Below are 14,827 nucleotides of genomic sequence, written 5' to 3'. Positions count from 1 at the left end.
GATCTGCTCTGGGGGGAGACAGGGCCTGTTATTCCTCATAATTGCTGGTTGTCAGAAACCATTAGTGTTGGAGTATTTCAGCAGCGGTGCACTAGCAGGCCAGGGAGTCAGCTGCAATAGTGGGAGGAAAGAGGTAGGCTGGCTGTGCGCAGATTGATAGAAAACAAGGCATGTGTGCCATCCCCCTGTCGCTCCATCACTCCTGCTAGATCCCCCCGGTACGGCGAACAGTATTTTACATACGCACCCTGATCCATTGTAGAAACTCAGGGGACCCGCTAGGCAGACCAATTTACATGGCTTGATCCATCAGCACCAGCTGGTCCTTCTCCTCTTGCCTGGCTTCCCTCCACTTCTCCCTGCATGGGAGCCACTGCCCCTCCTTCTTAAATAATTAATTTCTAATTTATTTCTTATTTCCACAATGCTGTCACGAGATTGGCAGCCAACAGGCAGGTGCTCATGCATAAACCGCGTCCAGACTTTTAAAGGCCATTCTGCTAGATTAAGACTTGCTGCCCCAGGGACTACATTTCACAAAATAAGCGCTAGTCAATTTTCCACATGCTGTGAGTGTGCTAATGTTTTGACAGGGTCATAATAGCTCAACCGTCATGATTTTTGCTTCTTACAGCTAAGCCAGCATAACCAGATAACCAGCTGTGTTGTCTGATAACTTGTTTCATGTGTTCCGGTCTCTTTGTCTAGAATGTGATCTTCCCCGGAGCTGGAGATGAGGGGATCAATGAGTACAAGTCTGTCATCTATTACCAAGTAAAGCAGCCACGCTGGTTCGAAACAATAAAGGTATGTCTCTCTTTACCTGTACGTCCTCACTGTGTCTCTTTGTTGTTCTTCTCAGTTACATTTTCAGTTACATTTACATTTCAGTCATTATCTCCCACCTTCACTACAAAACCACTCTTTGATGTAATTGTTTACAACACAACTAAAGTTTCCATCACCAGAACGATTTAGCATGAAGCCTGTGGGGAAACTTCAATGCATAGAACGACAGTAATCCAGGCAGCTATTGTTTTATAATATATATTTATTTTATTTATTTTATAATTATTTTTAATATATTTTTGTACAATAGATGAATATAAATATACAATATGCTGCAGCTAGGCTCCTAACTGATTCCAAAAAATGTGATCATATTACACCCATTTTAGCCTCCTTAGATTGGCTACCTTTGTCTTTTAGGATCGATTTTAAAATACTTTGAATCACTTTTAAGGCTCTGTGCGGTTTGGCACCTTCTTATATCTCAGAAATACTCTCCCCTTATGACCAAACACACTGCCTGAGATCCTCGGGCAAAACTCTGTTATCTGTCCCAAAGTCTCGGCTAAAAACCAAAGGTGACTGTGCATTTCTATTAGAGCCCCCAGACTTTGGAATGGCCTACCTGGGGAGATCAGGCTTGTTGAATCGTTACCCCAGTTTAAAACACTACTCAAAACATGCTTGTATAAGCAACTTTTAATTCTTTTCAAGATTATTGTTATTATTATTATAATAAATCAATCACACAATCTGTTTGCATGAATATGGACGTCTCACTGTCCCTGTCTATCCCTTTTCCTCAGGTTGCCATTCCTATTGAAGATGTGAACCGGAGCCACTTGCGGTTCACCTTTCGCCACCGCTCATCGCAGGACTGTGAGTACAAATGTCAGCATGTGAATAATCAGGTTTGCTGATGACCAGCTGCACAATTGGCTGCTAATCTATCCAGAGAGAGAGAAAAAAAAAAAAATAATAATGGAAGATATCCAGTCCAAGCAGATGTGTTGCACGGTGATAAATACTTTGAAGCTCACCCTTTGTCACATTAATCAGAGGTATTAGTCTGCCCCTGCACAAAGCAGTGTCATAGAGTGGCTTGTCAGAGACTACAGCTGGGATGTGAAAAATGCCTGAGGGATCTCATTTGTTTATTGGGACCAGTGTCTCGCTGAATGCAGCCAGTGTTGTACGTCCTTCTGTTTTTTAACATCCTTTTTAATTTTGGGGGTGTAGAGGGCAGGGAAGCCTGGTACTGGCAGCCTTGCCTTCCCATCTGCCTGCCACATGGTGAGGTGGTCTCTCCAGTAGAAGGAGTGATGCAGGGAAAGGTATTTTGGAGAGGTTGTAGGAGCCACAACAGGTGTGTGTGTGTGTGTGTGTATGTATGTATGTATATGTATGTGTATATATATATATATATATATATATATATATATATATATATATACACACATACACACACGAAACACTCAATTCATATGGCACAAGCAGAAGTGGGAGGAAAGTCTGCTTCTTTTTCCCTAGTAAAGCAATCTGCAGCTGCTGTCATCCTCCAGCTCTAAAATCCTCTAGCTCAGTTTGCATCTCACCTGCATGCAGGTGGTTTGGAGGAAGTGGTCAGGTCTCAGAGCTCAGCGCTGTCTTATAATCCACTTGGAGAGCCTTCTTGTCATGCTTGGCACCTTGCTTCTCCGTGGGACTAATGCTGTTACGAGGCATGCCTTTGAAACTCTGTGACTTGCTGTTATCTTGCTGTAACGGTTGCTTTAGAAACTGGCTCACCTCAAGTGACTCTGGGACTGCAGGGGCATGCTGACGTTGCCAACTCGTCACCGACAATTGGCGATACAGACATATGTTGGAAAGGTGTAATGGCTGGATTATATGAATTTGTGTACGGTGTGTGTCTTGTATTTCTCTTGTCAGTGAGTGTGTTTATACCACTATAGTACTGGCATCATAGAGACATGGTTATTCAAATCCCTATACACATGAATCTAACTTTATCCAAGTTTGTGATTGTCTGCATCTGTGCAGGCATGTCTCTTTGGCATCCGGCCACTTTCTGGCATTTGAATTACCTCAGTAGTTGAGGATGAACCCACTTTGATTTGTGGCTGCCTGCAAACATTGTAGAAGCTGTTGCATTCACCACTCTGCTGGATTTGGCTTCTCCATTTGCACACACCAGCAATGAACGAAAAAAAGAGTGCCAGCTGATGCAGTTTATCCTCCCTATCACCATGTTTCAGACTTAAATTTTCATCTCAATGTGTAGAAGATATGCAGAATAATAGTCATTGTAGTTTTCTGAAACAAGGAACTAGGAAATGTAAGGAAATGCTTAACCTCTCTATATGTGAAGGGTTTCTGAAGAAAAGCAGAACAGAGGTGGTCTCCCATTTGAACAGAGTTGCTTTCATCTGCCCGTGTCCCTCCTGCTTCCTCCACTGCTCCTAGCTAGTGCTGAACTTTCACTAGAAACACAGACTGACAGAACTGCTCATCAAGGCCACCACTGGAGCTCACGTGCTCGCCCCCCCCCCCCCGGGTTGAAAATCAGGCTGCCTCTACCACAGTGCATCAGATTACCACCCTAACATTGTCAGGCCTCATCAGACTGATGGCTGCTATCACAGATGCAGCCGCGGCTGTAAGAGATCTCTGCCATCTTTTCACTTCTGTTTCATCTGTCATTATGCCACTACCTGGTGAGTGGGGTAGTGGGAAAGGGTTTAAAATGTGGCACAGTACACTCAGCATAAACCTCAAGTGACAGCCCACCTCAGAGGTGGAAATTAGCAGAATTTCCACACAAACTTGACTTTGATTAGCTCCAAAAAAGTACTTCTGTCCTGAAAGTGACCTTTTCCCCCAGTTGCCGAGTTTTGAGCTCTCTGCTCTCCTCACAAAGTCACTAATACATTTTTCTCAACTGGGTGGCATGCGTACAGTGTTTTCCCTCCACTGGTTCCTCTCATGCCAGCCCAGCAATTATTCACAGGCGAGGCTGCAGGCAGCAAACCAATGAGGGGATTTATGCAGATAGAATGCGTGAGATACTTCGATGAATCAGGACTCCCTGCACATAAATTCGAGCTTGTTGATCCACAATGATGATATATGTGGCCCTTTCCAAATGCTTGGTTACAGGACAAAGTCATAACTCTCCTGCTTGTTTGTGCCGTGCTTCCCCTCAACACCCCCCACCCCCTCCCAAACACAGTCATATACATGTGTATGCACATAGCAATACCCCTAGAGGGATTATACAAACTGTTCACAGCTGAGGCTCTGAGATCAAGTGAAAGTATTAATTCATATGCTAACATGATGCAGACAAACGTTGATGCTTGAATATCAATAATAAACTATTACTAATAAAAAAAAAAGTGGATTATTCCTGTCTTTTAAAGTTAGCAAATATGATCTCTTTCAAAGGCAAATGACATATTTTTATATTATGATCAAATCAGTGTTGAGATGCGGAATATATCAGCTTTTAATTGAACTATTTCTATTATTTCACCTCTTTACCTTGTACAATTCACTCACATCTATGGTCCAAAGTGTATCTGCCTCTTTAAAGTTAAAGCAGCTTGTGCACAGATACAGTCACTGTGTTAATAAAGTCATCAGAAGGGGACAGTAAAATCTTGTCAGGAGCTGACTCTAGGCCTGTAGTGCTGAGATTTACATTTGGGATTATCAGTTTTATTAGTCTGGTAGTTTGTTAATGACTTGTTGTAAAGTCAGCCGTGCTGCACAGTTTACTCTTGTGCAATCTGTTTATACAAGCTTTAATGTTGCCCTTTAGATTTTTTGAAGATGCACAATCAAATAAACACATACTTTTAGTTAGCAAAAAGTAAAAGTACACGGGAAAGGAAAGTGTGTATCTCAAAGGAAATGACAGTTATCATGGACATCTCCTCCCCTCTGGCTGTTGTCTGTCCTCCTCCTCATGCGTCCCTTTTTCTCCTCTCACAGCAAAAGACAAATCAGAAAAGATATTCGCCTTGTCTTTTGTGAAGCTGATGAGGTACGACGGGACGACCCTGAGGGACGGCGAGCATGATCTCATCGTGTACAAGGTAAATGTCTCATAACATGGTTAAAAGTCAGTCTTTTGGGACTCTCTGGTATCTTTTGCTACTGTACCTGCCCACACTCCTCATGACACGGCCGCAGCAGAGCTGAGTCGTAGGTGAAAAATTGGCCGGTCTTATTAGTGGCTGTTGTAATAATAGCCTCACTGCCACTTCTACGGAGGATTCTGTAGTAGGTGCACATCAACCCCCACAGTGAAATCAAATTACCTTCCAATTAAAATCACTTGCATAATGATACCTTTGCGTCATGGTGCCCATTTATGTTAATTAAAAAGTTAATGTGGGAAAAATTCCCCCAATTAGATTTTTCTGTCTCGTATTCTTTGCATTACCGTTGTCACTCACGGTTACTGTTTCGCAAGGAGTTTTGTTATTACTGTCACACACAGTGTGACTGGCAGAAAAAAAGTGGTTTGGGTGATAGTATACACAAAGAAAATCTATCTTACCAAAAACTCAATAGTAATAGAACACACACTTCATCACAACATAAATGGCAGATATGGATTTCAATTATGCTGCGAAAATGAATGAGCTCCCTCAGCTACCTCAGTTGTAAATTGTACATTTGCTCATAAATTGACTGAATCTTATCCCGGCGAACCAGGCGGAAGCAAAGAAGATGGAGGACTCGTCCCTGTACCTGAACCTACCTGCCACCAAGCTGGAGCTGGAGGAGAAGGGCTACTCCACCACCGGTAAAAGCACCCAGAACCTGGGCAACTGCACCATCAGCAAGGACTCCTTCCAGATCGCCACCCTGGTCTGCTCCACCAAGCTCACACAGAACGGTAAAAGCCCTTTTCCATCTGTAGTTCAGCTTTGCCCCCTCTCTTTGTTGCTATAGGAGTAACCATTCTCACATTTTCTTGTTAAAAGCATAAGAAAGAGAATTTTTGAGAATATTTTAGCTAAGTAGACCCTTGATTTTGAAATTAGCTTTGGGCCACAGCCTCTCTGACGTGACAGATTATCCATGCACAGTGACCATACATCACTTAAAGTAGAACTCTGGGACCTCTGCCGTCTTTCACTCCTTCCATCTGGTCATATTGGACACTTGCCCTCACTCAGAGGTTTCTCCCTTCATCCCTTTCTCCCTCTAACCTACTTTATCTTCCTCAGCTCTTTCAGTCCGCCTCAGTCAGTAGATTTGAGTCTATCCGTTTCCCAGGATGCTGAGGAGATCTACACTTATTAAACTAAGGAAATCCCCATCTCTGCTCTGTGGCTTATTGATTAAGGATTTTGGCCTCTTGTGCTCCCCCCTCAGCTTTTAGTGTGGCTGGTGTTGTTTTCACCTTGTGAGTCTGTGTCTCTGTGTGTGTGTGTGTGTGTGTGTGTGTGTGTGTGTGTGTGTGCGTGTTTGTGTGTGTGTGTGTGTGTGTGCGTGTGCGTGTGTGTGTGTGTGCGCGTGCCTGCGTGCGTGTGTGTGTGTCATCATGGCAAAATGTGGTCGTGGAGACACCAACTGCAGTGGGAACTATCACAGAGGCTGTTTTGAGTACTTTGGCAGGTGTTTATACGTCTGTGGACAGATTTTGTTCGAAACGTCAACATGCTGCCGGGCGTCGCAGCTGGTGTGATCCCATCACAAGATGGTCTCCAGTACATGTTTATGAATCCCCACAGACATTACTGGAAACCATGTTGGACGTGTTGGTATTTCCGGACTGTGCTCATTGTGGTTGTCTGAGAGTGGATCGTGTGAAAAGCGAGTGGTCAAACGCTTCCAGTTCTGATTTCACAGACAGAAGCATCCTAAATGTCTGCTTTGCTTTCCCCCTGCACTTGATGCCCGATGCTTTGTGCTTCTCTGTTTTTTTTTTTGTTTTTTTTGTTGTTGTTTTTTTTGTTGTGCAATGTCTGAGTCACCATTTTTAATTAGAGTCAAAGTTTAGGCTGCCTCCATCCTCTCAGGGTTTTTTTTTTTTTTTTTTGGCCACAGCCTGAAAGAGAATGAGAATGAAGATGGGACAGATTCACTGCAGGCTAATTTTACCTAGAAGTTAAATTTATGTTTTACTCGCCCAGAGCAACACCCCGTTTGAATAAGAAATGCGTCGTGCCATCATGTTTTTTATTTTAAATAGTCGAATAAGGGCAGAGTGAATGGAAATGCTTTGGAGTGAAGTGTTGAAGCAAATTGATGTTGTGCGTGTTCTGGCACTTTGTAGTCAGTTTACAGTATCAGAGCTGTCACTGAGTAATCCTTGTGTAAGCCTGGAAAAAGAAACTACTACAAACCTGTTTTTTTTTTTTTTTTTACCATCTTCAGGTGCTAAATACGACATCATGATTTAAATCCCTGTTTCAGGAATGTCTGGCCAGAAAAGATCAACAGCGAATTAAATGCCAATGGCCAATTAAATCAACACAAATCTTCTCCAAATTTGTCATTTTAATAGAGGATAACTTCACTTTATTACAACATCTGTCTTAAATTTGTCCATAATCAGTCAGGCAGAACATTGCTCACAGAAGAGATCACTGTGATTTAGAAACGTGGCGATATCACCGAACAAACTCGATGGGGGAAGACAGTCAAACAGTCAGGCAGTCAGACAGGTTATAAACAAAACAATTGCTCAGCCAGATTGTCCAAACCACTGTGTCTGGAGGCAGAATTTAAAGCAAACACACCTGAGATAAAGTAAGTACGGTAAATCAAAGTTGAACCAAGAGTTTAGTCTGTAAACTGTGATGAATGTTTACAACAGGGACTTTGAGTAACCATTTCACCGTTCACCTTTATCCCAAAAAAGTTTGGCCAAGCTGCAGGCCTTGTTTAAAACTTGTATGCATGTCTGACTGGTTTTTGTCGTCTGTCTTTGCTTTGGCAGAGTTGCCGCATCCCTAAATCTCAGCAATTAACTTAATGAGAGCAGTCTTATTAGTACTGAGAGGAAGAATATTGACAACTTCGCTGTGGATTCATCCATGGCATCGCATAAATAGACCTCAATCCTCCATCAGTCAACAGGGGCACCGTGTTGTCGGTTTGCTTTTAAGATTATAGAGTCAGATGCTGTGACTTTTGTGTCTCCTCTCACATTACAGAACTGTAGGAGCTATGCCTTTTGCAGATAAGGAACCACCTCGACACCTTTTTGTGTGATTTAAGAGGAACACATGGTTGTTGAACTTGATATGCTGACACTTTGGAAACAGGATTTTCACTTGCCGGCGGCTGTGAAGATGAACAACAAGCTCCCTGTTTACATTGATCTTCAGTAGAGGTCTTCTTTCCACCAGCTGCCATACTAATGTGGAGGTCTTACGTGACCTTGTGGTGAACATTTTTCTGTCGAACAACTGCGTGGGAGAAAAAGTAGATTTTTCATTGATCCCATCCTAAATGTGGCCCCCGATAACATGCACAACAAATACACATGAAGCCTCTTTAATGAGGTCACAGCAGACCCCCAGGACAGACCTTGGTCAGATCTCTGGGATGAGGGGGAGAATTTCTGTTGTCAAAGTGCTGCTGCAACTATTGTGTGAAAGAATGGGGCGTTGTGTGTTGTTACAGTAATGTTCCCTTTGAGGGTTATTAAGTTTAGTCTGCGGTTGAAGTTGTCGTTTAAATACAGGCATGAGTGCTTCTGCTCAGTGGGCGGTGATGTCAGCAGAGGAGCAGTGTCATGAGCAGAACCTGCCCACACTGATTACACTAGACAGGGAAGTAATGTGTGCAGCTCAAACCATTGTCTAAACTGATATGTAGATTCACGGGATGGAACACACAGGAAGGCATCACTCAGAACCACCCTCTCTTTTATTTGTCCACATCCTTTCCTCTCTACGCTTTCTCTTTTTCCCCTGTGTGAGAGGGGTGGGCAGCAGTGTGTGCTGTTGCTGGTGAGAAGACTCGGCTCCGTGGAGCAGCTTCACTTCACTGATATTTACCTGGCACTTTGTGGTGGTAATTTGCAAGGCACCAAAAGTTGCTTGGGGATCAGACTGCCTCGTCACTGCACACCCGAGTTTGATTAAACAGAGAGGTCTGTGTGCATGTGTGTGTGTGCATGTGCCCCCCCCCCAGATATGTCATCCCACGCAAAAGTTCTGGGAAAAGGTTTGAGTTCTTTTAATAAAGCAACGTAGAGCCAATCTATCTCAAGCTATGCGGGAGCCTGTCTGCTTTATTAAAACCTAGGAGCTCTTTAAAACTCCCACCCAAAAAGCTAGCCTGCTCGCTCGCTCGCTCACTCACTCACTCACTCACTCACTCACTGCACAATTTCCTCACAATTTTCATTTTCAGATTTCCTCCTGCTCTGACTTCTCGTTTACAATTTCACACACATCCTCACCCTCTGACTGTGCTTTTATTGGACAAATAGTTAAATTGTTTGACATGAATTCTAAACCACATCTGTGAATCAATAAATCGTTTGAATCATTCATGAAGCAAAAAATGCCAAACATTCATTTGTTAGTTCCATTTTTCAACTGTAAAGGCGTGACTTTTTTTCTTTTCTTTGTGGTTGACTTTGGACTGTTGGTTGGAGAATGGTAATGCGAAGTTGCCCCCTCATTCACATACTCACACATTGATGGTTGTGGGTGACAATGCTAGGTGCTGCTTGACCATAAGGAGCAATTTGGGGTTTTAGTGTCTTGCCCACGGACCCCACACGGGGGACAGGATCAAACTGCCAACCCTGCCATTAGTGGACTACTTGCTCCACCGCCTGAGCCACAGTCGCTCCGAATAAAACACGCTAATTGAAAACATTACCTTCGGCTCTGGAAAATTCTGATAGCCGTCTTTTCTTTCACTATTTAGAAACCAAATAATGCATCGATTAGTTGTAGAAATAAAGTGTGAATTGATAATTAAAATAATCTTCTAGTTGCAGCCCTGGGCGTATCTAAACTCCATCATCACCTCAACTCATTCATATCCTCGGTACTGGTTGCTTTCAAGAGGTTTTCTCTGAAGACTTACTCTGGCAAAGGAAAAAAAAAAAAGGCCCTTGTATGCCCCTTGCAACAGACTGCTTGCTTCATACACATGACACCTCATCCCTGAGACCCACGTCTGAGATGAAACACTCTTTTTAATTAAGCTAGAATTATGCAGGCGGTCTCCCTGCGCTGGGAGCCTATGTGAAGTGGCTGCTGGTTCTTCCCTGGGTATTTGCAGTGTGCTTCACTCAGTGGCGGCTGGAGGAGATGCAGAGATCTGATGGCAGCAGACCTGGCCTAGTGGAAGATGTATTAACATCATGTTCCCACCTTGAAAATGTTTTTAAAGTAGAGAATTCATGTACCTACTGCGTGTGAAAGTGCTCTTACGTCATTCAAAAAGCCTGCATTTCAAACTTCAGAACCAAATACAAGGTTATTACTATTAAGAAGAAAGAACAAGCTATTAAGACTACTTAGTGGCTGTGTTTGCTGGTGAAAAATGAACAAAAATTGTCAGGCAAGATGTACTGTAAACAAACATCGAAATGGTAATGTGAGGGCTTTTGCATTTCAGTTGTGCAGTGATGATATAACCTGTTATCCCAGAATTAATTACTACACCACTCTCCATCTGCCATTTTTGTAGCATTGTTTAAATTCAGCTGCCTGCAAAGACACCCATTCTCTGGCACATAATTTGTCGAAAGCATTTTTTGTTTTGTAACTCCCAGGCAAACCTGATCTCCCACACACCCTGCGTCACTGTCCCATGTGCTACAGACAGTGTTGCTGCTAACAGCAGTGCCCCATTGGGACCAAGCGGCCTGATGATTTATCTGAGGTGCTAAAGCCTCAATTTTCAAATTTATATCTCCGTGGGGGGGTCCCTGGTAGTTTAGAAAGGGTCTTGCGACGGAACCCTGATAGCTTGTCAGGTTTGCAGATGATAGGCATCCATCAGATATTGCCATGCTTGATTGGCTCTTTCATACCCAATCAAGCATGGCAAACAGAGAGAGGGAGCAGCAAGAGACGAGTGTCCTGAAAAAAAGCCTGAGTTCACAAAGAGATGCTTGGAGTCAGGTGAGTCAGGCATCATGTTTCCCTGAGCCTAGCTTCTCTTTCTATGCAAGCTTGGCTAATAATCCATCATAAATATGCTATATGAAAGTTTCTACTGCTGCCTTGCATCTGGACAGGACTATAAATGAGAAAATTCATAGATTAATCAGTTATTTGATGGACAGATTTTTTAAGAAACTAGTTTTGCAGTTGATAAATCAAATGTCATTTTTTTTAATTAAAAAGCCAACACTCCCTACTCTTAGATACTACCTATATAAACCTAATGGACAAACGTACTCCTTTTTTTTTTTGCCTTTAATGGGATCGAAGCAAGGACGTGCACTTTCGACTTTATTGTTCACTTTATTTTTAAACCCTTTGCAGCAGCAGTGAGAGCAGAAGCTGGGATTAAAATGGTAGAGGACATAAATTATTTTTGTATGCGGATGACATTCTTTGTTTAACCTCAGACCTGATTTCGTCACCCCCTATTCTTCTGGACACGCTTGAATCAATGATGATACCAGTGACTGTTTCTATAGGATGTTGAAGCAGTATAATCAGATAATGAAGGACTATTTATGGAATGGAAAGGAACCGAGAATCAGAATGCAGAAGCTTTATGATAAGAGAAGTAAAGACGGCCTAGCTTTTGGAACTTTATAATGTTGCAGTTGAAATGTCAAAGCTTGCCACACACTGGGCCACATAAAGTTCACATGGATGGACACAAATAAAAAAGGAAATCACAGCCCCATTCAAACCTGTTGAGACCTGGTCACAGAATGTTGTGGGCAGAGTAATCCAGTCTTGGAGCACTCCAGAGGAGTGTGGGTGCTTACATAAGACACTTGGTATATCCCAATAGAGACACGAGTACTCCTCTATTTGGACTAATCCATGTATTAAGAATAGGAAAGAAACCTTGTTTGTGGAAAGAGAGGAATTTGAATAAGATTAGAGACCTGTATAAGGATAAGGTGTTTTTTCTCATTTCAAGAGGTTAGTGAACATTTTATACTAGAGGAGAAGGGAGGATGTAGCTCAAGGTAAGACATAGCATTAAAGCCACAAGTATCAATCCAGGCGAGATGGAAAATATGGTACAAGGTCACCTAGGTGTGCAGATGCTCAGTGTGGGAAGTAAGTAGTAGTAAATACAGTATGGTCCATCTGTAGGATGGTGTTTTATTTAACATGGTCATTTTTCTTATATTGAAGTGTCTGTCTTTTTCTATGATGTTTGAACAATCCAAAATTTAATAATATAAATAATAAAATAAAAACTTAAATGACCCCCCCCCAACAAAAAAAAAAAAACATGATGGACACAGCTGACGCAGTGGAGGTTAAGATATCCTGACTTTTAGACCCTAGTATGGGTCAATCTTCAAAAATGCTGATCCTAGATTTCCCATAATGCAACTTAAAGGCATATTTTGTTAGACCCTCCTTGACCTTGACTCATAAATGCCTAGTTTACAAAAAAATGTGTAAATCTCCAAGCTCAACACAAAATAAACCTGATGACGTCAACCAGGTTGTTCTTTTGTTTTTCCAGGCTGAATATATCCCCAGTGATGAAGTCGGCATCTTAACTGACTGAAGTCTCATAACATTCTACATTGCCACCTTTTCAAAGACAGCTGTTTTTTTTTGGTCTTTGAAACAAGTCTGACTCATGTTCACAGAGCTGCTGTACACACTGCCTTAACAAACTGACACAAGTGCATTTTTTAAGCTCCCAATTTGATAACCTGCCAAAGGTGGCCTGAATGAGCTCTCCCTTGAGCGTGATTAATCACATAATGACTCATTCTCTTGTGCCTGAATTCATTTTCCATGATTAAAATGAGAGAACTCGTAGAATGACTAACGCTGTATATGTGAAATTTACAAACTGACTTGTGTGTGTGGGGGTGGGGTGGGGTGGTGGTGGTGGGGGCGCCTTTAACAAACGTCTGACCCCAGCACTCATTAAATTCAAATGTTGAACGTTAATTGTCATTTCTCGCTGCCTCTCCATATCTCTTCACACTGTATTATAATTGGCAGGATGAACTCAATGCTGTGCATTGTGGTAATGACTTTTTTTTGTTTGTTTGTTTGTGTTTTTTTTTTGTTTGTTTGTTTTATTCAGTGGACCTACTCGGCCTGCTGAAGTGGCGCTCCAACACCAGCCTCCTGCAGCAGAACCTTCGCCAGCTGATGAAGGTGGAAGGTGGCGAGGTTGTCAAGGTCAGAGGGTGAAAGTATTCTTCCACTGTGCTGTTGTCTTTGTTTTCAGGCTGAGTCACAGAAATCCTATGCAGTCAAAAACTAATGAGCTTATCTCACTTTCTTTTGTATTTTGTCAAACTTCTGCTTTGCCTGAATACAGATTTGCAAAGACAAACAAAAGATCCCAAGATGCATTTGTGTTCACACTTCCAAATGTGGTCTGAGGCGACATCCACACCATTACGTTTTAGTTTTAAAATGCATCTCTTTTGCTAAGTTTATGCCTGGCGTCCACACTACTCTGGACCTTTTGGCAACGGTGACGTAAACACCCAAGGTCGCTCCCTGATTGGGTCTTATCGATCACCAGTTACCAGTGGTGAATGCCACATGGATAACAAATTACAAGCGTTACTGACCTTGTTGTCTTTGCTAGCAGCTGTTGGGCAGTTAAATTCTGCATTTTAACGCTACAACTGCCTATGCTGTTCCATGTTTATGTTGTTTTCTGCAAACTCCCAACTGCAGAGTATTCAATCTGTTTCCTGTTTTCACCGGCACGCACATGCCCAGTGTATGGTCATGTGATATGTGTTTTTCCAAGTTTGATGGTATGTGCAGAGTTCATTTCTGATACGGAGCTAAAACAATCGTCTGGACAGAAAATGCTTTTGACTTAAAACGCTGTTTTGGTGTTTCACACCTGTGCTTAGAGCTGTCTACTTGTGACCAGATGACATGAGACGGATGTTAACGGATATGAACAGGGCCTTAGTGTTCCTGGAAACTATACAGCTACTTGGCAGCGATTTCACATATAATTTCACTTCCTGTCAGGGGGGGAACAGGTTGCTATTTTTTGTTGTTGTTTGTGTTTTGTAAATGTGTAGAGGGAGGAGGGAGCACATAGCGCCACACACAGCCTACAGAAGGGGAAGAGATGACCTGCTGTCAGAGTTGTAGGCAGGCCCTTTAAGTGCTCAGCATGGGGCAGATGAATAACTCTCTCTCAAGAGAAAGTTTCACTCTGGGCTGGTTGGGGGCCTGGCAGATTGCAATGTGTCTGAGGAAGTCCTTTACCAGACAGTTCTGATCAGGCCAAATAGATGTGTCAACCACAGCTGGACCAGTTCATTAAGCCACGGGGGTGTGATTATTATTACCATCACATTAGCACTCAATCCTTTCCAAAGCGCTCCGAGGCTGTCGGTGTGCAATTAGGTAACATTTTCAGATTGACGCTTAAAAACAATTTATCCACAGAGTATACTTGTGTCTGTATGCTGTGATTTAGATACTATGCAAAAAGACAAGATCATAAATAAATCCTGGAAGGTTTTTTTTTTTTTTAGGGTTTCCAATTGAGTTTTCTACCGTTTTTTTTTTCTTCATCTCCCTAATGTGACACTCTTTGTGAGCAAACAGTATCACATTACTGCACCCCCTGCTCTGTCATGCAGTCTGGTCCTCTTGAGATTGAATTGTGCTTTAAAAACTCGACACTGTGCAAGTTATGTTTGTTTCTCGTTGAGACCGAGATGAATCTCATCCATCCCGGGATGACAGACCAAGCACAGTAGAGAGCGATAGATCTGTTTGTGACACTTTTACATCTCAGTGTTTCCTCTACATTCATTTAGCAGTGGCGGCCCGCCACTGCTAAATCATAGCTGCCAAGCCTTCAATTTTCTTTTCTTTTTTTTTTATTTTTTTTTTAT

At 42.4% G+C, this 14,827-nt stretch overlaps 1 protein-coding gene across 1 annotated transcript in view; it reads left to right on the top strand.

Moving 5' to 3' along the window:
• The window catches only part of dock1 (dedicator of cytokinesis 1), a 179,846-nt gene that overhangs the window by 34,601 nt on the left and 130,418 nt on the right, over positions 1-14,827 (top strand). Inside the window, exons 15-19 of the mRNA XM_023406577.2 lie at positions 709-807; positions 1,596-1,668; positions 4,786-4,889; positions 5,515-5,698; positions 13,030-13,127. Coding sequence (XP_023262345.1) covers positions 709-807; positions 1,596-1,668; positions 4,786-4,889; positions 5,515-5,698; positions 13,030-13,127 — 558 coding nt within the window. The remainder of the gene's footprint in view (positions 1-708; positions 808-1,595; positions 1,669-4,785; positions 4,890-5,514; positions 5,699-13,029; positions 13,128-14,827) is intronic.

This window comes from Seriola lalandi, unplaced genomic scaffold (assembly GCF_002814215.2).
Source record: "Seriola lalandi dorsalis isolate HSWRI2012SDOR001 ecotype SW California unplaced genomic scaffold, Sedor1 jcf7180002054311, whole genome shotgun sequence".
NCBI classification, from domain to species: domain Eukaryota; kingdom Metazoa; phylum Chordata; class Actinopteri; order Carangiformes; family Carangidae; genus Seriola; species Seriola lalandi.
The sequence above is the reverse complement of the archived record's forward strand: the minus strand, read 5'-3'. Positions and strand labels throughout refer to the sequence as shown.